The sequence below is a fragment of the Anguilla rostrata genome, chromosome 9 (assembly GCF_018555375.3).
Source record: "Anguilla rostrata isolate EN2019 chromosome 9, ASM1855537v3, whole genome shotgun sequence".
In the NCBI taxonomy this organism is placed as follows: Eukaryota; Metazoa; Chordata; class Actinopteri; order Anguilliformes; family Anguillidae; genus Anguilla; species Anguilla rostrata.
The window spans coordinates 29,816,476-29,840,325 of NC_057941.1; the positions used below are offsets into that span (position 1 = coordinate 29,816,476).

General features: G+C 43.9%; 1 protein-coding gene across 1 annotated transcript in view; it reads left to right on the forward strand.

The window, feature by feature from the left end:
* Positions 1-23,850, forward strand: part of trpc5a (transient receptor potential cation channel, subfamily C, member 5a) — a 59,595-nt gene that overhangs the window by 22,469 nt on the left and 13,276 nt on the right. The window contains exons 2-6 of the mRNA XM_064349317.1: positions 4,569-4,986; positions 10,454-10,975; positions 19,682-20,018; positions 20,299-20,438; positions 21,038-21,360. Of these exons, the coding sequence (XP_064205387.1) occupies positions 4,600-4,986; positions 10,454-10,975; positions 19,682-20,018; positions 20,299-20,438; positions 21,038-21,360 (1,709 nt within the window). The 5' untranslated portion in view covers positions 4,569-4,599. The remainder of the gene's footprint in view (positions 1-4,568; positions 4,987-10,453; positions 10,976-19,681; positions 20,019-20,298; positions 20,439-21,037; positions 21,361-23,850) is intronic.

Below are 23,850 nucleotides of genomic sequence, written 5' to 3' on the forward strand. Positions count from 1 at the left end.
AATGCCTTCTGGGAATGTATGCACCGTACATTACCCACAAAGACCACAAAGTGGACATTATAAGTCAGAAACACTGAATTTGGAAAGCACTGAACATTTTTTTGTTTCATTAGCACAAAAAGAACACAGATCTAAGAAGCAAACACATAATAAAAGAGAACTCTGCAGGCTGTGGTAAGAAGCTGAAACTGGCCTTGTACACATTACCACCCTTCTCACATATATAACACGGATATTATTTTAGAGGGAAGGAAAATAAGAAGTTTGATAAAAAGTAATAGTAGACGAAGAGAACAAATGGGATTACATGTAAATGATTAAGCAGTTGCCCTGCAATTGATTGGCGACCTGTCCAGGGTGAATTCCTGCCTCTTGTCTAATGCACGCTGGGGTGGGCTCCAGCACCCCCCGCGACTCTGACTAGGATAAGTGGGTATAGATCATGGATGGATGATTAAGCAGTCAAATCTTTGTGAGACAAAATTTTATACGTTTCATGATACCTTCTGCATTCATGGGTTACTTATTCCATTCTTGCAAAATGAATTATGCAGAATACCTTGATCTTTAAATTCTGGAGACTTATCCACAACAGTAAATATTCTACCAGGTAGTATTTCGATAATCTCAATTTTTTTTTTGGATATTGGATAATAATAATTTGGATAATTGTTATTATTATTATTTGTTGCTCAGAAATGATTGCATTTCCAGCATTTCCATATATGATTACGGGTAGGGTGCTGATAAATATGGAATCCTAAATAACGGTATATCACCTGCCTAAGATGTTCTTTTTGTTTTTCACAGAGTGGGATCCCAGAGGTTTTCCTCAGTTTTCCCTTCTGATGTTTTTGACATATGAAATGGTGGTGTTCAGCAAATCGGCTATTGCTGCACTCTGTCTCCAGCAGGCATTTTTCTGGATGTTGTTGACACAACCAAACTCCACTTTGTTGACACTTACCTCGAACTGCATCATGATGTTGACTTGTGCCGACAAGCTTTTGTATAATTAATCCTTCATCGTTTAATTGGCTGTGCACCTGCACTGTTCGTCTGAGAATCTCTGAGATAAGAGAACCTATGTGAAAGGCTTAAGGCTGAGGGCTGAAACACCAGTCACATGATTCCCAAGTCACAAGGTCAGGAGTTTTAAGCATGCCAGGCATACATCACAAGATGTCTCCTTTGTCAGTTCTTGTCTGTTGTTCTTGTATTTAACCCCCTGAGTAGTATCTTCATTTCTTCCATTTGGACCATTTTCATCAATATGTTTTACAGATCAAAGATATGGAAATGGAGAGCCACCTTTATGCCTTCACAATGAATATTGTAATAAAAAACAAAATGAAAATAATAGCCCCCATTACCTGTATTGATTTATGCATGAGTGTCCTTCTTGACACAGTTAAGTATAGAAACAATGAAATATGAGTAAAAAGAAAACGTAACAACTGAATGTGATAACTACTCTGGCTTGGACATTATTGCATATATATTTCAATTTAATTTAATTTTTTACAAATAATGCTTGCCAAAATCACGCCTTTACTACTGTCAACATTTAAACCTGCTAAACTCTCATTGCAAAAGAAATTCCATGGAGATTTAGGTTATGATTATGAATATGGTATGAGCACCAAGATGTTAAATGAAATTGTTTTAACAATTGAATAAAATTGCTTAGCTTACTAGCTCGATCCTGCTACATTCAATCCAAGGCATATCAATGTGCCTGAACAAATGCCTCATAGAAAGCAATGTTAAGAATATACATGCAAAAGTGAGTGCTCTATTAAGAAAGCCTCTAGCGAAAATCATTTCAATCATTTGAATTTCAGTATGATACATTTCTTTAAAGATGGAGGACCAAAACTTGAAACAATTGAAACAATTTCTACTTTTAGTTCACATTTTGGATTGTCCATTTCAATAAAACCTTGAGAACTGTATCAAAAAGCAATGCTGGCTAGGCCATGCTGAGAAAATGTAGCTCTTAAAGAAGTGTATGGAAGGTGTTAACACAATTTCAAAAAAGATATGACTTTGTATTGAGCACAATAACAAAAAAAAAAAACATGGGTGTAATGTGTAATCCAATGCGATTTCAGTGTCAGTGCAAATTTATTCGTTGGCACTTCCCCATCTTTATGTATTTGAAAATACTAAATATCTAGCAGGCAAGGATCCAGTGAGAAGAATGTAAGAAAATCCAGAGGAGAATCAGTTATATATTAGATTTTTTATAACAAGTCATAATATCATGACAAGATGGTGCCATGGAATAAATTGTCATAATGCTATCACACTGAGCAACTGACATATGTCATTATGAGCTTCATCTCAAAAGTATGTAATAGTAGTTTAACTCCTCGGATGCTTTCATTGTATTAAGAAATAATTAATTACCTAAAAAATTAATTTAATACAAGGCAGCAATTGTTTTTATACATTTGATCACAGTTTCACATTTAGTTGTGTCAGTGTCAGGTTTTTTTCTCATGATAGGAATTTTGGAAATTGTGCCAAAGATTTTCTGTGCAGGTGACCTTTAATCTGCTTTTTCGGATATTTTCTTTTGCAAGTATTGGGTTTTGACATGAGATTAATGTCTTGATATTTGTACACAGTAGCAGGTTACTCATGAAACATTTTCATTTATCAGAGAAAAGGTGGATTTTCTAGAGCAAGAAATTATACCACATGGTACATTTAAAACACTAGTAACCTAAGTTATTTTGACTAGCTACTAAGAATGCTAGTCTCAGTAAGTTATGTCACTAATGTTTTTGTCTATGCATGACTCTCAGATGATTAGTGACACAAACTGTAACTTTTGCAAGTTTGAGGCATCTCCTGTCTCAAAATAAATAGATTTTGTTTATTGTTTACCATGTTTACTTGTGTTTGTAATATGTGTATAGTAATGAAAATTATTATGGAATAATAATGATAATAATAATAATAATAATAATAATAATAATAGTGATTTAATAAATGTAAAAATAAATTCTAGCAAACATATGTAATACTATTAAAACATAGCACTGTACATGGCTTGTATTATTTGATTATATTGTACGTTATTTGCTTTTCAAAAAATGTGTATATGTTACATAGACATTTATTATGTTGTTGCACTAGAGTTGTCACTTGCATTTTTACTGTGACATAAGATATGATTGCTAACTCATAGAACCCATTTTTTAAAAATAATTTAAGATGTTTATGTGAGCTGATGTCATTTACAAATATCAAAATAATTCCTTAATGTCACATTAAAAGCCAGCACCTACCATTGAAAACAAAGAAAATGCCTGAAAAATTACATTTTCCAAAGGTTTCGTCCAGAGCAAAGCTTTTGCCAATACTCAGAATGCTCGTCGGGATGTATGTGCGCAGAACCATGCATAAATCACTAACAATGAATCTGATTGGCTTAGAATAAAAGCTGTCATGCAACTGTTGATGAATTAGTCAAAACGTTCAACAGCACTATTTTTTTTTCTTAATTAAAATAAAAAAATGAATGTGGGCTTAATGGATACATTGACCTTACATCATACAAAACAGTTGGTAGACATTGCATTGAAGCTGTTGTATAATAAGCTATGTTTTAAAAAAATTTTTTTTTACATTGATCAGAAATGGAATACTCATCTGATGACATAAAAGCTGACTGATAAAGAGGTAAATTATTACGCGGAGGTGCTGTGGATGTGTATATGTGTGTAATTATGTGAAAATGAAAAAGATTTTCAGAAAGAAGCTTCATGCTCTGTAACAAATTCATAATACGTTCACAGTTACCTACTTTTACAAGCTATGCCTTAATTAAGAATGAGTGCAGGGGGCTTTTTATGAAGTCAGGAGGAGGTAGGTGTGTGTGTGTGTGTGTGTGTGTGTGTGCGTGTGTGTGTGAGGGGGAAAGACCATCTGCAGTGATCTGCATTTCTAATTCAACCACACTAGTCAAAAGACTGTTCATCAGTTTTGCAGGCAGGCAATGAGAGATGGAGAGAGAGAGAGAGAGAAAGAGTGATGGGGGGGGGGGGGGGATTGGGGGGTGTCCTGACCAATTGTGCTAATGAGACCAGCAAAATAACAAGCTTACAGAAACAAACTGCAAACACATCACAAAAACAGGGTCACATAGAGGGGGAGAGGCTGAGCCATGTGTTTCTGCAGTGTTAATAGTCATTGGTGTCCTTAGTGTTATTAGCATTGCACTGCATGATGACTCTTACTGCAAAAAGAAATCAATTCAGTCTCAAGCGTGTAAAAAAAAATTGTATGTTAAAGGAAAATTAACAAATTCGTAGTGCAACAGAAGACACAGTAATAAAGCGATGCTGACTGAAGTTGTGTTCTGCCCTCCTTCCCCCACCCCCCCATCCACCTCCCTCCTTCCTTTCTCACTCAATCATTGTCTTTTACTTCCACATCACCTCCCTTCTCTTACTCTCTACATTCCACCTATTTATTCTTCTGCTCATTCCTGCCTGAAACCCTCATCTCTTCCCTCCCTCCCTCCCCCCCTCCCTGGTGCCTCCTCGCGCCCGCAGCTGGCTCCTGTCCGGTGGGTGATTGGCGCAGATGAATCCGATGGCGCAGCTCTACTACAAGAAGGTGAACTACTCGCCGTACCGCGACCGCATCCCGCTGCAGATCGTGCGGGCGGAGGCGGAGCTCTCGGCCGAGGAGAAGGCCTACCTGACGGCGGTGGAGAAGGGCGACTACGCCGGCGTCAAGCACGCCCTGCAGGAGGCGGAGATCTACTACAACATCAATGTGAACTGCATGGACCCGCTGGGCCGCAGCGCCCTGCTCATCGCCATCGAGAACGAGAACCTGGAGGTGATGGAGCTCCTGCTCAACCACGGCGTCTACGTGGGCGACGCCCTCCTCTACGCCATACGCAAGGAGGTGGTGGGCGCCGTGGAGCTGCTGCTCTCTCACCGCCGCCCCAGCGGAGAGAAGCAGGTGATTACCATAACGACAACAATACATCAACATACGACAACAACATCATTACGCTCATGATCGGAATTCTCACAACCACATTTACCACAGTAATCGGAGCCCTGATTATGATTATACAATTATAATTATTATAATCCTCTGAATCATAATATAGGATTCATATAACCTCGTGAACTTTAAGCGCTTAGCAGCACAATAAAAAGATGCGTGAAGAGGAGAGAAGGGCCATGAAGGAGATTAGTAATACCGTAAAAAATAAGGTCAAAATCTTGCCATGATCTGGCCTCGGGTGCTTCTGCTAAACATGATCTCATGAGGGCCCAATCATCATTATATTCATCCAAAAAAATCTGAATGTATCTTTTTGCTTTTTCAACAAAAATGGCTGGATATACGGACTGAGAATGTCTCCAGTTATTTGTGTATGGGTATGATGCTGGGCACAGACAGATGAAACCACGTAAAAATAATAATTGTTATCTGAGAAGAGAAAGAACAACGTAAAAAAAATAAAGAGCACGCCATTGTGAAGCACACACATAACCCTGAAGCATTACATTACATTACATTACAGGCATTTAGCAGACGCTCTTATCCAGAGTGACTTACACAACTTTTACATAGCATTTTTTACATTGTATCCATTAATACAGCTGGATATATACTGAAGCAATTTCGGTTAAGTACCTTGCTCAAGGGTACAACGGCAGTGTCCTACCCGGGAATCGAACCTGCGACCTTTCGGTTACAAGCCCAGTTCCTTACCCACTGTGCTACACTCCGAAGCAGCACTGAAACTTCCCACTGTCAAATGAAGTGCTATGTGAGAATGTGATAAACTGTCCTATTCAATTTCAAGAGCAGTTTTATTGTACTGACATAAACCTTGGACTCTCAATGACGCAAGATAATTTCCCAATCCGAGTGAGCCAAATTTCAAGGGGCAGTATATCCATGAAATGTTCTTCTGAAAATGCATTGCTATGCAAAAGTTTGGGGCCACCTGGGCCCTGTTCCATGAAGCAGGATTACTTAGTTACCTTGATAACAACACTGAGTAACACCTTGAACAGCTTTTTTTTTTTTTTTTTTACTTCAGGCCATATTTGGGAGGTTTATGGGTTTTTCTCAGTGCGGTTATGCAGCTAACTCCTGCTTTGTGAAACAGGGCCCTGGTCAAGATTTAGTTATTTTTAAAGTGTAAGTGTAAAGAATCGCAACCTCTGCAGGGAAGAAATGTAAACATGACATATTTCTGTTACTTTTAATGCACAATTACTTTTACTTGCTAAATTTAACATACTGAAAAAATAAAACTAAATTCAGCATGTGGCAAAAGTTTGGCAACCCCGTCAATCAGTCAGTAACATTTCCTTTGGCAGAAATAAATGCCTCTTGTAGCCAGCTAAGAAATCTTTTTATTCTTACTTCAGGAAATTTTCCCATTCTTCCTTGCAGAACCCTTCTAGTAGAGAAATATTCTGTAGTGTTTTTGTATGCCCTGAATGTTTGAGAACTCCCCACAGGTTTTCAATATTTATTATTTGTTTAGCTTAATCCATTCTTCCTTTCTACTCGCACAATATTTCCTGTGCCACTGGCTGCCACACAACCCCAAAGCATAATAGATCCACCCCCATGCTTTACGGTTGGCAATGTGTTCTTTTCTTCAAACGCTTCTCCTGTTTTTCTACAAATGTATTCTTGCTGGTTGTGGCCAAAGTGTTCCATTTTTGTTCCTTCAGTCCACAGCACTTTGTTCCAAAAAGTCTCTGGCTTATCGAAGTGTTGTGTTGGATACTTCAGAGGTCGACTTTTGTGATGAGCTCACAGGAAAAGTTTCCTTCTGGCAACTCTTCCATGAAGATCATTTTTGTGTAAACAATGCTGCACAGTGGCCTGGTGCGCCACTACTATAATGTCAATAAATCTTTCCTCAGGTCATTTGCGATGTGGATTTTGCTTTGCATATGTGACCAGTCTACGAGCAGTCCTGTCTGAGATTTTCTTGGCATTCCAGATCTTGTCTTAACTTCAACAATTCTCCTTAACTTCCATTACTTATTAATGTTTCTGACAGTGGAAATTCCCAGCTGGGAGCATTTAGATATATTTTCATTGCTTTCCTCTGCTCTGTAAGAGTTAATTATCCTTATTTTCAAGTTCCCCGGCAGTCAGCTGCTTTGACAGCCCATGGTTATTGAGAGTAAACACAACATCCTGAGAGGTCAGAAGGGTATTTAATAGGCTCTTGAATTGCCTTAACCTGGCTTAATTTAAGGCCTAGCGAGTCAATAAAGTTTAGAGACCTTTTGAAGACAAGACTAGGTAAGCCTAGTTGAGCCGAACCCAGGGTACTACCAGGGGGAGCAATCTCTCAGAGAAACTGAAGAGTATGGCTTCATAAATGGCAATGCACCCTTCTTTTCTGACAGGTTCCAGAAGACATTTCCTCCCCATTCAGAGCAAATGAGAGCTGAACTGAGCCATCGATTTTGTCAAATATCATTTAAAAAAAAGAAGCCATTGCCCGAAATGTAGCTTCTATTATGCCAAATGGCCGTGCTTGCGCTGAAACAATGTAGTTTGTGTTGGCCCACACACCTGTGAGCAAACCTTGCTTCTTGAAACGATCTTTTGGCATGTAATTGCAATATTGTTGCCAACATTAGCTAGCTAGCTAAAAACATATGTAACTAAATAAAACTTAGTTAAACTGTAACTGAAAGATGTTAGCTTCTGTTGTAGGTATTTTCTTCGGCAAACATTAGCTTCAGCTATCAAATCTCTATCAATTTAACACTTACTTGACTCTTAGCATGATATCACTAATGTAGATATTTATTTTTAAGTTCCTATAGGTCTATTGGAGATATTTGGTGTTTGTGGGATTTTTAAGAGTTCAATATATTCCTCCATACTTTAAGTAGAAAAATAAATGCAGGCACTTCTTTGGTTTTAAAATAGATTGTTTAATATAGTAATGTAACTAGTGGGTCTGTTCTCTTGGTACTGATCAACAAAAACCAACAACTGAGGGAGAATGTCAACACTTACACCCTGTTCCTCAAAGGAAACAAAGGACACAAAATGGCCATTGCCTTGAATAGAGAACACATCACAGGAAATGGGGGGCATTAGATTTGGGTGGAGGTGGAGTTGGACTGAGATGGGGGTAGAGGATATCACACAAAGGTACTGCATATCAAAGGGAGAGAATCTGACCGGGGAGGTTGACAAGGTTACTGCATTTTGACCCACCCAGTGTAGAAGATGAAACACAGAGGTACTGATCAAAAGAAGTGAATTTGACTGGATTAGGTGGTGGATGAGGTTATCTGTGATTGGCCCACTACAAGGCGAGACACTCCAGCAGGATAAACTGTATTTGGCCCCCATGTCTTCCAACAGATTTCCTTTGAACACGCTGTAAAATTCTTGCACAAAATAACAGTAGGCTTCTTGCATTTAATGGCGGTTTTCAAAAAGTTGTCAGTGCAATCTGCCACCTACTGGACTGGAGTGTGCTCGACACACCGCCACTGATTAATGATCTTCAGACTACTCCTGACTAACTGACCTTATTTTGTTCACCCTAAGCGCAGATCTCTTGCATGAAATATGTTCTCAGTTTGGGATTTGTCCATATTGGGCTCCATTCTTCTTGCTTAGCAACAAGCATCCAGCTTCTCAGTCTCTGCTGCTGAAAAGCAATCCCATAGAATGGAAGGGATTGATTTACCTGGATGATGGACTGTGTTTGGTTTGTGCCACACACAGCCCTTTGCTTTCAAGAGCACAACTTCAGTCACATCAGGCCATAAAATCTTCTTCCACCCGAGTCGGCCGCATGGCTTCAGGCAACCTTCAGCCATGACTTAATGTTGGCCTTTCTCAGAGGTAGCTTCTGTCTAGCCACTCTCCCAGAGGCCAAATCTGTGAAGAGCTGATGAGATTGTTGATCTAGGCGGTTTCTCCCCTTTAAGCCAATGAGCTCTGCTGCTCTGTCTGTGTTGTAGCTGCCCTCTTGGTCATTTCTCTGACAATTGCTCTTCTTGTCTGGTTGCTCAGTTTGGTGGGATAACCTAATCTTGGCAATGTCTGGCTTTTGCCAAATTTCTTCCATTTTGTTACAAAATGGCCTTAACTGTACTCCCAGGAAGTTTGAAAGCTCAAAGTTTCAACGTTTCCCCTTTCTATGACCTTCTCCTGCTTTTTGCTTCCAAATAACTTCATCTCAAAGTTACACGGGCAGTTTCTTGATCTTTATGACGGTATGATCTGTTCTGCAGTTCCAGTTGTGAGAGCTTACGAAGATGATGACATTTATTGTGCAATCATGCAATTGAACACCTACATGGGTGAACCGTGTTACAATATTTGGTATGATCTTACAGGAAAGTTTTATATACCTAGGCCCCTACAGGTTGTCAACACTATCTAAATTTGTAAGCACAATAAAAAAATAATTAAAATGAAAATACACACACATGCGTGCAGTTACACATTCACACATATGTCAGGTATCTGCTGTTTTTCTCTAAGGTAACAGATGGCATAAAAAGTTTCATGAGTTTATAAAATATTCACCTGTCAGATGAGATGGGAGGGGACTGCTCTGGTTACTGAAATCAAACCTTATTTGCCGATTTTGAAATTGAAACCATATTCTTATACCATTAAGTCTAACTTCGTTGTGACTTCTTGTTGAGGTAGATTAGGAATTAATGAAAAGGAAAGGAGGTGCTATTTTAAGATAACGGCGCAGCTTGGATTCGACCCGAGGCTTCTCTGTGTTCAAGTCTTTCAGGTGCCCTAATTGAACGCATCCCCGTCCTACCGCCGTTTGCTCACAGATCAGAGACAGCTCCAGGTACGAGAGCTCCGCAAATCCATCTCCTGCTCCTGAGCGTCTCCGGCGGTTTCTTCACAGATACGAGCAGGGCCGGCAGGCACCTTGGCGTAATTCATTTACGCCGCGGCGGAAAGAGAAAGGAGATGAGAGGCAGATCGGGGCCGCGTTTCTCTTTGAAGTGCAAAGTTTGTAAGGAATTTTTTTAAAAACCTCATTGGCTTTTCCTTGTTTCGGCTGAGCCCCTCTGCGCGTAGCAGCTCTCTGCATTGTCTGGTTCAGGGCCCGTTCTCATTGGCCAGACACACCTGGGAGAAGCAGGAAATGGCTCATGCACAAAACATTGAAATTGTTATTCTTCTCTCATCCCATTGTCTCTTTTTTCCCCTCATCCTTTTGCTTTTTTTTCCTTTCCACATATCTCCCTCTCTCTCTCATTGTCCTTCAATATTTCCCGTCTTTCTCCTTTCCGCTCTCTCTCCCTCTGCCTTCCACTCCTCACCCCATCCCTCATATTTTTTGCTTTCTTTCCTTTCCACCATTGTCCTCTTGCCCTCTATCTCTGGCTCCCTCTCCCCCATCCCTCTGGCTCTACCTCTTTCCCCTCCTTCTCAGGTTCCCTCTCTCATGATGGACAGCCAGTTCTCCGAGTTCACCCCTGACATCACTCCCATCATGCTCGCCGCTCACACCAACAACTATGAGATCATCAAGCTGCTGGTGCAGCGCAAGGTGACCATCCCGCGGCCGCACCAGATTCGCTGCGACTGCGTGGAGTGTGTGTCCAGCTCGGAGGTGGACAGCCTGCGCCACTCTCGCTCCCGCCTCAACATCTACAAGACGCTGGCCAGCCCCTCCCTCATCGCGCTGTCCAGCGAGGACCCCATCCTCACCTCCTTCCGGCTGGGCTGGGAGCTGAAGGAGCTCAGCAAGGTGGAGAACGAGTTCAAGCAGGAGTACGAGGAGCTGTCGCAGCAGTGCAAGCGCTTCGCCAAGGACCTGCTGGACCAGGCGCGCAGCTCCCGCGAGCTGGAGATCATCCTCAATCACCGCGACGACCAGAGCGAGGAGCTGGACCCGCGCGACTGCCACGACCTCGCCAAGCTCAAACTGGCCATCAAGTACCACCAGAAGGAGGTGAGCAGGGGCGGGGCATGGGCAGGGAGTGGGCGGGGCATGGACAGGAACTGGGCAGGGAATGGGCGGGACATGGGCAGGGCATGGGCAGTGAGTGGGAGGGGCATGTGCATGGACAGGGACTGAGCAGGACATGGGCAGGGAGTGGGCAGGGCATGGGCAGAGAGTGGGAGGGGCATGGGCATGGACAGGGACTGGGCAGGACATGGGTGGAACATGGCCAGGGAACGGGCGGGGGCAGAGACAGACTGTTGGTGGAAACTGAGGACTCTCTAAAGAGAAGATCTGTGCCTTCATTGCATTCAAAAATAACTTCTACACCTGTGCTGTATTACACAGAGGGACGTACAGGCACTTTCAGGTGACATATTATGTCACCATTTATCTCTAATGACTTAATCTAATAAACGTGTTCGCACAAGTAATGCTTCTTATTAAATTGTCACAGGTGTCATGTCATGTTAGTCGGTGTCCCATTTAAAGGGAAGGCATGCAATCACAAAGATGTAAGAAGATTAGAAAGATTAGAAGGCATAAAGGTTCATTATTTTCATTGTCGTATGTATTATTTATAGCTTGCTAATAAAAATCAATCATAATAAATTATAATTTTCCTAAATATGCGGTGAAGAGAAGCACCTTGCCTCCACAGCGAGGAGATCACAGGTACATGATTCGCTGAAAATGGAGAACAGAAGCATTAATGAAAGTCAGGTTAAGAGGAAAAAGCTGGAAAAAAAAACAGCTTTTTCACTGGGAAAAGCTGATCTTTCTTGCCCCGCGGCCAATGTGGTATCTGCCCTTGCTAGTTTGCTGCCAAGGCTTACGCGCCACACTTTTTCTCTACCCAAATCGGTTCCTCTGGGGTGAAGAGTGGGACGGATACTGCAGCTCAGCGCATGCCCTCTCAGTTACCCCGCGCTTGCGTACCCGAGATAAGAAGAAGCGCGTTGTGTCAGCCATTGTGCGGGGCTGGCCCTGGAGACGCTTTTTAGGATTATCGGTGTCGAAAGAGGGAGAGGAGCTGTCCTTCTGGGATTTACCGCGTTTGAGGCTCGCAGAGACACTATGGAAGAGATCTTTGATTTGTAAGTCTGTGGAGTGATGTACCTGACAACAGCAAGAAGATACAAAATCAATGCTCAGAGAAAGATGGCAGCAAACAGACACAAGAAATTTAGCAAAAATTTAGCAAATTTTGCCATAACAAGTAAGCATTTAATATAAAGTGAAAACATATATTTCAGAAATATTCCATTTAGAGTCAGAAGTAATTATTTTTGACTCATAAGTATTTAATTTGGCGACGTATCCAGTTAAATGGATTTGTCAGATAGAGCCTCAAAACCAGCTGATACCTGTCTTATGCCTTTATTTCCACTGAGAAACTGCCTTAACTCAGAGAATATGCTGTGCAGTCAGGCACTGAATCCCCCCCCCCCACCCCCCCACCCTCAAACAGCAGAACATTATTTAATGTGAAAGAGCAGTCCCTGGGGCAGGACTGAGGGGGAGGTACGTTCCTAAATCAAACAGCAGCGCATATTAATGCATCAGCACATTCAACCTCTTTCTGTGCTCCTCCAGTAAATTTAACCGTTACTCACTGCACCATTCTGAGCTGTTGTTTGTGCGCTGATGGGGCCGGTGAAGTAGACCTTCCAGGGTGTACAAAACAGCAACGCACAATCAGGGTCAACACAGTAGGCACCACCTACACCTACCTTGGGGACGTCCTGCAAGTATCCCATGATAACTCTGTGCATGATAAGCTCTATTTGCACAACATTTTCTGCACAGTATGCATATTTTGGGTCATATGAATAGCAGCGATTTGGGACAGCGCTGTGGGACGTGGTGTGGATGGGTGACGCAGGTACGCGCCGTCCGCGGGCGCTTCAGGGTTTTTACCGTGCGCTGAAGCGAGTGGCAGCTCACGCAGCGAGGGCGGCCCTGTCCGGGGGCTCGCCTCGGCTAACCCCACCGCTCATCCCCCGTGTGATAACGGAGCGATGCGATGAAACGCTGAATTTGCGCTGTGACAGGTCATTTTGACTGCGCTTAATTAAATGTTCCGGTGCTTGCTCTCGCCCGATCCCCGTCAGCAGTTTTAGGGCATCGTAATGAAGAGAGTGCGCCCGTGAAGAGGACAGAGGTTTTGTTGACGCGAGAGCGCGGCCGGACTGATGAAATGATTCCGTCCATCAATCAGCCGACCGATCGATAACATTTGATCGACCGGCTATTTGGACAAGAATTCTACCTTTCACACGTAACAAAATTGGCCCATCTTTCTCACAATTTCATGCACTCACAGACCTTTCTGCTTTCATCTCTGCTGGAAATAGAATGGCAGGAGAGTCTGCCTGGCTTTTGTTAAGGGCTGAATGCAGCGCTTGCTCTCTGTAATAAATCACCTTCCACCTCTTCAGCGGTGGATATTTGATTCTGCATGCCTGCGAAAGCAGTCTGATGGCCCGCTGTAAGGCATGGGGAGAAATGCCCTCGAGCTGCGACAGCCTCTCTCTCGCACTGCAGCTCTCCATTTCTCACACTGCAGCTCTCCATTTCTCACACTGCAGCTCTCCATTTCTCACACTGCAGCTCTCCATTTCTCACACTGCAGCTCTCCATTTCTCACACTGCAGCTCTCCATTTCTCACACTGCGCCTCCATCTCTCACACTGCAGCTCTCCATTTCTCACACTGCAGCTCTCCATTTCTCACACTGCAGCTCTCCATTTCTCACACTGCAGCTCTCCATTTCTCACACTGCAGCTCTCCATTTCTCACACTGCAGCTCTCCATTTCTCACACTGCAGCTCTCCATTTCTCACACTGCAGCTCTCCATTTCTCACACTGCAGCCTTTATTTCTCACACTGCAGCCTTTATTTCTCACACTGCAGCTCTCCATTTCTCACACTGCAGCCTTTATTTCTCACACTGCAGCTCTCCATTTCTCACACTGCCGCTCTCCATTTCTCACACTGCAGCTCTCATTTCTCACACTGCAGCTCTCCATTTCTCACACTGCAGTCTCATTTCCACACTGCAGCTACTCACATTTCCTTATTTCTCACACTAAAGTCTTTATTTCTCACAATATATCCTTTATTTCTCACAATATATCCTTTATTTCTCACAATGCATCCTTTATTTCTCACACTAAAGCCTTTATTTCTCACACTGCAGCCTTTATTTCTCACACTGTAGCCTTTATTTCTCACACTGCAGCCTTTATTTCTCACACTGCAGCCTTTATTTCTCACACTAAAGCCTTTATTTCTCACACTGAAGCCTTTATTTCTCACACTAAATCTTTCATTTCTCACATTAAAACCTTTATTTCTCACAATATATCCTTTATTTCTCACACTAAAGCCTTTATTGCTCACAATATATCCTTTATTTCTCACACTGAAGCCTTTATTTCTCACACTGAAGCCTTTATTTGTCACAATATATCATTTATTTCTCACACTACAGTCTTTATTTCTCATAATATATCATTTATTTCTCACACTACAGTCTTTATTTCTCACAATATATCCTTTATTTCTCACACTAAAGTCTTTATTTCTCACAATATATCCTTTATTTCTCACACTAAAGTCTTTATTTCTCACAATATATCCTTTATTTCTCACACTAAAGTCTTTATTTCTCACAATATATCCTTTATTTCTCACACTAAAGTCTTTATTTCTCACAATATATCCTTTATTTCTCACACTAAAGTCTTTATTTCTCACAATATATCCTTTATTTCTCACACTAAAGCCTTTATTTCTCACATTAGTCCTTTCATTTCTCACACTAAGCCTTTCCATTCTCACACTGAGCCTTTATTTCTCACAATACACCTTATTTCTCACACTGCAGCCTCATTTCTCACATAATCCTTTATTTCTCACACTAAAGTCTTCTCATCTCTCACAATAGACCCTTTATTTCTCACTATATCCTTATTTCTCACAATGCATCCTTTATTTCTCACACTAAAGCCTTTATTTCTCACACTGCAGCCTTTATTTCTCACAATATATCCTTTATTTCTCACACTGCAGCCTTTATTTCTCACACTGCAGCCTTTATTTCTCACACTGCCGCCTTTATTTCTCACACTAAAGCCTTTATTTCTCACACTGCAAGTTTATTTCTCACACTAAATCTTTCATGTCTCTCATTAAACCCTTCATTGCTCACACACTATACCCTTTATTTCTCACACTGAGCCTTTATTTCTCACACTGAAGCCTTTATTTCTCACAATATATCATTTATTTCTCACACTACAGTCTTTATTTCTCACAATATATCCTTTATTTCTCACACTAAAGTCTTTATTTCTCACAATATATCCTTTATTTCTCACACTAAAGCCTTTATTTCTCACAATATATCCTTTATTTCTCACAATATATCCTTTATTTCTCACAATGCATCCTTTATTTCTCACACTAAAGTCTTTATTTCTCACAATATATCCTTTATTTCTCACACTGAAGCCTTTATTTCTCACAATATATCCTTTATTTCTCACACTAAAGTCTTTATTTCTCACAATATATCCTTTATTTCTCACACTGAAGCCTTTATTTCTCACAGTTTAAAGATGAATGAAAAACAGCCCCAGACCAAGAGGTGTCCAGTTACTTTTGGTCATACAGTGTATAATGTTAATTGTATCGTGTAAATATGTATGATGGAAATATAGGCTGGATTTGCAAATTTAACATTTAGGGCCAGATTCCCCACTACTGAACTACAGATTGCTTATTTATTCAATTACACAATGAGTCCAGGGGTCACAGAAAATGAATAAAAAATGTTGTGCAAACAACAAATTACAATGTAAGTCTGTATGGAATTTGTTCATCAGTGTGAGGCACAAAACAGACTGCGGCAGAACTGGATTCTAACCATCCGTTGTTTCAACTTCCCATTTATGGAAATGCGTGTTTAAGATTTAATTTATTAGCATTCATTCTGTATTCAAGTCTGGAAGAATGTTTAAGGGAGTTTAAAGATTGGAGCAAAAGCTTGTGCTGTTGCTCTCGGCTCTCGGGCAGAGGAGAAATACTGCAGTGTAATCGGGGGGTGGGAGAGGTGGGGGGTGGGGGGTGGAGGGGGGTGCAGATCCTCGGCTGCTCCCCCCAGCCTCAGCTGAAAGCCATTATGAGCAGGAGGGGGAGAGAAACAAACAGTTGCAGAGTGGCATAACGCAGATGGATTATTCTCACTTACCCTCCAACACAAGCACTGTGTTGTGTACTGTGTTCAGGAGGGGCACACAACAGAATGAGCGCTGTGTTAGTTGTGTACTGTGTTCAGGAGGGGCACACAACAGAATGAGCGCTGTGTTAGTTGTATACTGTGTTCAGGAGGGGCACACAACAGAATGAGGGCTGTGTTAGTTGTGTACTGTGTTCAGGAGGGATACAGCAGAATGGGCGCTGTGTTAGTCGTGTTCTATGTTTAGGACCAGTCTGAGCAGGCTGCTGTGGTCTGTCATCTGTCACACCGCACTGCACTGCACTTCAGCCAAAGACTGTCCCCAGGGCACTGTCCATACACAGATCAGGCTCTGCTGCAACAGAATAATTAACTGTGTCTGTGAGGGGGGCGGGGGGGGGGGGGGGGGGGCGGAGGGGTGACCTCAGCTAACGCTGCTCAAACAGGAATTAATCACGTCAGGAGGAACGACAGCCGCCATGGAGCGTTCTCAAACCTGCAGCCCCCGGGGAAATACTTCTCAAGGCTTCTACGGCGCCCCAAGGCCTCTGCGGCATTTAAAAACTGCCCCTCAACCTGTCGTACGATTACGCAGGCATTTATATGCACGGCTGCCTCTTGATTTATTTATTTTGGAAGTAAGAATACGGAGGTCAGTGTAAATTACACATTGGCTTCACCTTTGGTGGCAGCGGCGGGACCCGGTGATGCAATTTACTGTTGGGGTTTCGAAAACATCCCTGCGAACCCGCCATCGGGATAGCTACTGCTGCTGGGATTAGTGAGAGGAGGCGCTAAGCCTTTTAGTTGTGGAAAACTGCAGGGATAAGAGAGATAATGAGGGAGAAGTTTGGGGCTGGGTGTAGAGGGGAACGACGGGTCTGACAGATGCTTTCAGGTTCTGGCTGAACGGGTTTGGAGGGATGTTAGCATGAAGAAGGCTGGAATAGAGAGGTGCGTAGAAGGAAAGAAATGAGAGGGAGGGAGGGAGCTGCTGAATTATAACAGTACTTATACCCACTTCCAGTAGAATCAGCCCCTCTCTCCTTTCTATACTGCTGCCTGTATAGGGGATACTCTCTCCTCTCTATACTGCTGTCTGCATAGGGGATACTCTCTCCTCTCTATACTGCTGCCTGCATAGGGGATACTCTCTCCTCTCTATACTGCTGTCTGCATAGGGATACTCTCTCCTCTCTATACTGCTGCCTGCATGGGGATACTCTCTCTCTCATACTGTGTCTGCGCTATAGGGATACTCTCTCCTCTCTATACTGCTGTCTGCATAGGAGATACTCTGTCCTCTCTATATTGCTGCCTGCATAGGGGATACTCTCTCCTCTCTATACTGCTGCCTGCATAGGGGATACTCTCTCCTCTCTATACTGCTGCCTGCATAGGGGATACTCTCTCCTCTCTATACTGCTGCCTGCATAGGGGATACTCTCCCCTCTCTATACTCTATACTGCTGCCTGCATAGGGGATACTTTCTCATATCCATAATTCCCTTACTGAGTTTCTGGGTGTTTCTCAGTGTGTTTAGAGTAGGTTTATCTCGAGGATTCATGAGGAAGTGAGGGCCACTGGTGCAGAGCTGGTGTGTGGGAATCAGCAGGGTGCCTGTGTGTACAGGAACCTGAGGCGCTAGAGTGGGAACGTTTGTGTACAGAGCCCTGCGTTGTTAGCAAAGCACAGATGCAAATAATCTCTTTGTGTGATCCCAATAGAAATACTTCACACTCACTCTTCGAATTTCTGCTTTCCCCCATGAGGTATCCTTCTATCTCAGCTGTCTGGCTGATCGTCCCCATTGACTGATTCCACCTGCACCCCCCCTCCCACTGTCTATCCCCCATCCCCATCCATGTCTGGTAAACAACCCCCCCCCTCCTTCCCCATGATGGGTGATGTCATGTTCTCCCTCTCCTTCTCCATGGGCCAGACCAGACCACACGCTCCCACCGCCGAGTCACGAGGAAGCCATCCGTCTCCATTAGCATACCGTTCCCTAGCAACAGCAAGTATCCAGGGCTTCTGCGGTTGCGTCATGAAGACACAGGCGATGTGTGTAGTGTGGCAGAATTCCTGGGGACCGTACATGAGGAGCGTGGACCCCTCCCCCCCCCCCCAGTAACATGCACAGGTGACCTGCAGGCGGAGTTCCAGGTCTGCTCTATTGGCCCTAGGCTGCAGGGCCTATTGGTCATTAGCGCAGTGGACTGGAGCACGGAAGCCAGTGCAACAGTAATTCTCACCTACTGAGTCCCAGTGGTTCCCAGTCTGATGATCGCACTCCTGTGCTGCCCACATGCACTCAGCCAGGGCTTGCAGTCTCACAGACTCCAGGGACTCCATATCACACTTCCCTTTACCTGGCTCACAGGCGGATATGCTCTCCCACAAGCTCATTACAGTCACAGTACAAACAGCGTAACACAGAACAGTACAGTACAAACTGCTTAACACAAAACAGTGGAATACAAACAGAGCAACACAGAACAATACAATACAAACAGCGTAACACAGAACAGTACAGTACAAACTGCTTAACACAAAACAGTGGAATACAAACAGAGTAACACAGAACAATACAATACAAACAGCGTAATACAGAACAGTACAGTACAAACTGCTTAACACAAAACAGTGGAATACAAACAGAGTAACACAGAACAATACAATACAAACAGTGTAACACAGAACAGTACAGTACAAACTGCTTAACACAGAACAATGGAATACAGAGTAACACAGAACAATACAGTACAAACTGCTTAGCACTGAACAATACAATAAAAAACTGCTTAACACAGAACAATGGAATACAAACAGTGTAACAGAAAAATGGAATACAAATAGCATAACACAGAACAATACCATACAAACAGGGTAACACAGAACAATGGAATACAAACACTGTAACAAAACTACACAGTACAAACAGTGAAAAACAATGCAGTAAAAAAACATGGTAACACAAAACGACACAGTACAAACACACAACACAAAACAGAACAGTACAAACAGTGTAACCCAAAACAACACAGTACAAACATTGATGTGGACACTCACAAACATCCTGGGCTTCTAAGAGGCATGGATGTTTGATGAAGAGTTACTTTAGAGCAGTGGTCTCCAATCCTGGAGAGCTACAGGGTCTGCTGGTTTTCATAGTGACTCTGCACTTCATGAATCAATTAGAGCAGTTGATTACACAGTTAACTCAACTCACCTGGTGTCTTGGGTCTCAATTGGGTGCTGATTTTAAGGTGAAAACAAAAACCAGCAGACCCTGTAGCTCTGCAGGACCAGGGGTGGAGACCACTGCTTTAGAGGGAAAGGAGCACAGACCTGCCAGCTGCAGATAATGGTGCTGCTCTTACCATGTGGTGTCCTGCTTACAGCTGCCCTCAGCCTCTTTAATGTCTTCTCATGTGACCTTTGTCCTGATCTCTGACCTCTCCACAGTTTGTTGCCCAGCCAAACTGCCAGCAGCTGCTGGCCACACTGTGGTATGATGGGTTCCCTGGCTGGCGAAGGCGGCACTGGGTGGTGAAGCTGGTGACATGCTTCATCATCGGCTTGCTGTTCCCTGTCTTTTCACTGGTCTACCTGCTGGCACCCAAGAGTCCCCTTGGCCTTTTCGTCAAAAAGCCCTTCATCAAGTTCATCTGCCACACCGCCTCCTACCTGACCTTCCTCTTCCTCCTGCTGCTGGCCTCCCAGCACATTGTGCGCACCAACTTGCATATGCAGGGCCCCCCTCCCACTGTGGTGGAGTGGATGATCCTACCCTGGGTGCTGGGTGAGTGATGGGGTGATGGGTAATGTAGTCTTGTGTTTCATAGATGTGCAGTCATAGATATAAAGTTATTGTAAATATATACTAGTCATGTCTGTCTATATCAGAAGCATTCAGCTGCAATTTCAATGTTGCCTCAAGAGGCAATACTGCCTATTTTAATTGAAGTTCTTCCCAATGTGCCTGTCCTCCATTACTTCTCCTCCATTTTGATCTCCCTTCAATACTCCCTCTATCTCTCGTCAATCATTCTCCACCACTTCTCTCCATCTGTTGGGCACAGGCTTCATCTGGGCGGAGATTAAGGAGATGTGGGATGGAGGTTTCACGGAGTATGTGCATGACTGGTGGAACTTGATGGACTTTGCCATGAACTCACTGTACCTAGCCACCATCTCGCTCAAAATTGTGGCATATCTCAAGGTAAGCTGCCAAATATTTACTTCTCAGTGCTGTTGATATTATTGCATGCAGGTCTCTAAATACTTTAAATATTTTGTAACATGAGTATCTTTCCACTGTCATATATGATCCTTTTGAACAGACCGGGCAGTTGGGCTAGCAGATTTCTCATGAAAGTCTTTAATTAAACATGTAAAGGCCTCTGAGTGGTCGCCACGGAGACAGAGCAGCAGAATGCATATGATTGTGTGAAATTTTCAGAAAAACAAGGCAGCTTTGTCCCTGGCACACACGCCCGCTCTCAGCCCCACAGACTGCATGGCCACCTGCTGTTGACTCAGTTTGGTCGCCTCCCACCCAGGCCACTCCCACACCAGAAACGTAGAGGGTCAGAAGCCACGCCCAGACCTCAACTGCCATCCCACTACAAATCCTAATTGACCCTAATATTAAGTGTCGGATGGCTCAGATGTTTTCCTGCATTTCTGTGTTTTCTTTCCTCTCCTTTACCTGCTCTTCACATTGGCTGGTCTGATCGAACTTACCCCACCCTATCACCTTTCTGTCCAGCGATTGGTCTAACTGGTTTTGCTCTTCCCCTCTGACTGTGTCTCTGAAAGTACAACAGCTCACGGCCACGGGAAGAGTGGGAGATGTGGCACCCCACGCTGATCGCCGAGGCTCTGTTCGCCATCGCCAACATCTTCAGCTCCCTGCGGCTCATCTCCCTCTTCACCGCCAACTCGCACCTGGGGCCTCTGCAGATCTCGCTGGGCCGCATGCTACTGGACATCCTCAAGTTCCTCTTCATCTACTGCCTGGTGCTGCTGGCCTTCGCCAACGGCCTCAACCAGCTCTACTTCTACTACGAGACGCAGGCCGCCGACGAGCCCAACCACTGCAAAGGCATCCGCTGCGAGAGGCAGAACAACGCCTTTTCCACGTGAGTCTGAGCGGCTGTGCGTGGACTCTCTCTCTGCCTCTGTCTGTGCCCCTGATTTGTGCCATTTCTGTGCCTCTGTCTGTGCCACTGGTCTGTGCCTCTCTCTGTGCCACTGTCTGTGCCCCTGGCCTGTGCCTCAGTCTGTGGTCCTGTCTGTGTCCCAGGTCTGTGCCTCTGTCTGTGGTCCTGTCTGTGCCCCTGGTCTGTGTCTCTGTCTGTGGTCCTGTCTGTGCCACTGGTCTGTGCCTCTGTCTGTGGTCTTGTCTGTGCCCCTAGTCTGTGCCTCTGTCTGTGGTCCTGTCTGTGTCCCTGGTCTGTGCCTTTGTCTGTAGTCCTGTCTGTGCCCCTGGTTTGTGCCACTTTCTGTGCCTCTGTCTGTGCCCCTGGTCTGTGCCAGTCTCTATGCCCCTGGTCTGTGCCCAGAGTCTGTGCCTTTGTCTGTGGTTCTGTCTGTGCCTCTGTCTGTAGTCTTGTCTGTGCCCCTAGTCTGTGCCTCTATCTGTGGTCCTGTCTGTGTCCCTGGTCTGTGCCTTTTTCTGTAGTCCTGCCTGTGCCCCTGGTTTGTGCCACTTTCTGTGCCTCTGTCTGTGCCCCTGGTCTGTGCCAGTCTCTATGCCCCTGGTCTGTGCCCAGAGTCTGTGCCTTTGTCTGTGGTTCTGTCTGTGCCTCTGTCTGTAGTCTTGTCTGTGCCCCTAGTCTGTGCCTCTATCTGTGGTCCTGTCTGTGTCCCTGGTCTGTGCCTTTTTCTGTAGTTCTGCCTGTGCCCCTGGTTTGTGCCACTTTCTGTGCCTCTGTCTGTGCCCCTGGCCTGTGCCAGTCTCTATGCCCCTGGTCTGTGCCCAGAGTCTGTGCCTTTGTTTGTGGTTCTGTCTGTGCCCCTGATCTGTGCCTCTGTCCATGCCCCTGGTATGAGTCTGTGTGCACTCCTATCCGTGCTTTTGTATGTGACTTCATCTGTGCTTCTGGTCTGTATACCAGTACGTACTGCTGTCCATTTTCCTGGTCTACTGCATATACTCAGGGCTCTACGATTTGTGGACCAGAGGTTAGGGGGGAGGAATTGTCAACCAAGTGGGGGGCTAAGCAATCGAGGATCGGAGAGAGATTACAGACCAGAAAACCTATTCACTATTCATGCCCTGTGAATACTATACAATTAGCATGTCTGTCAAAATATTTAAAAAAATATTAATTGTGTGGCTGGTTATGGCCCTAAACGACCGTATATAATGTTTATGCCAGCAGCCAGCTCCAGAAATACTCTCTTACAATATGCAGGGGTTCTATAGCAGGGGTTTTCAACCTTTTCTGGCCCAGGGACCCCCACCCAGGCTCAAAGGCATTCAGGGGACCTCCATCATAAGTCATATTTTATATTTTGAAATATTTTCTTGAATCTATGTATAGTCATTGCATATCAAATATGGCCCGAGACCCCATACAGTACCTTCAAAGACCCCTGGAGGTTTGCAGACCCCCTGTTGAAAACTCGGGTTTTATTCTACAACATGAGGCAAAGATAGTCTTTGGTGAGCTTTTGGGACACTAGGCCAGATCTTCAAGTTACAAGTTTCTGACCTGGTTCGCTTCATCGCTAATGTAAAAGGATTTATTACCTTCTGAAAGCATTTCATTTTTAAGACCCCTGGCTGGAATGTACACAGAGACAAGCACAGTTTATTAACTGACTGCTATGACATTATCTCCCTGCACACAACCAGTACAGTTTAAAAATCTCGCTTCCGTAATATTATCTCTGCACAGACCTTAAACATCTCACTGTTTCTATCATTGTGTCTCAGGGTGCATGTTCTCTGCTGCCAAAACATCTTTGCTGTTCCCTCAGTGTTATACACCATGTAACTGGCACTGCTCCTATACTCTCTGTACACTCTGTGATGAGTCCTTCGTTAAGAGCTCCGCATTAGATTTGATTGATTGAATGATCTCGGCTCCTTATAAACAGGCGAAGGGAGATTAAGGAGTCATACGAACGACTGAAGAAAAGGAATTACGTCTGCGCAGCATCGAGAATGCTGATGCCTCGCACGTATACCAGCGGGACTTGCACCGCGATTACTGCCACGCGGCACGTTCCGTTCTTTTGACAGCGCGCTCTATTATCGCGTGATGCGCAGGTCAACGCTTGGGAAGCATTTGTCTCAAAAGTGACTGGGAGACGTTAATTAAAACCTAAGATGTTTTCTCGGATTTGCGGCAGGAGAGCTAGATAAATACGGATTTCTTTTAAAAGCTGGAATTCTTAGTCACCGCTCAGTCACCTCGGCAGCCGTCTGCCGCAGTCAGGCAACACATCTCTGAAAATTATGCCCGCATCAAAAATACTCCAATTCCAATCTAGGGTTGCGAGCGGGAGCGCGTGACAGACGTCTGTAATAAAGCAAGACACACGCTTTCATTACTCTGGCTCCTTCTTTACTCTTTTAAACAGCGTTTGCTGTGACAGATTTGCAGCATGCAGCTTTTGTT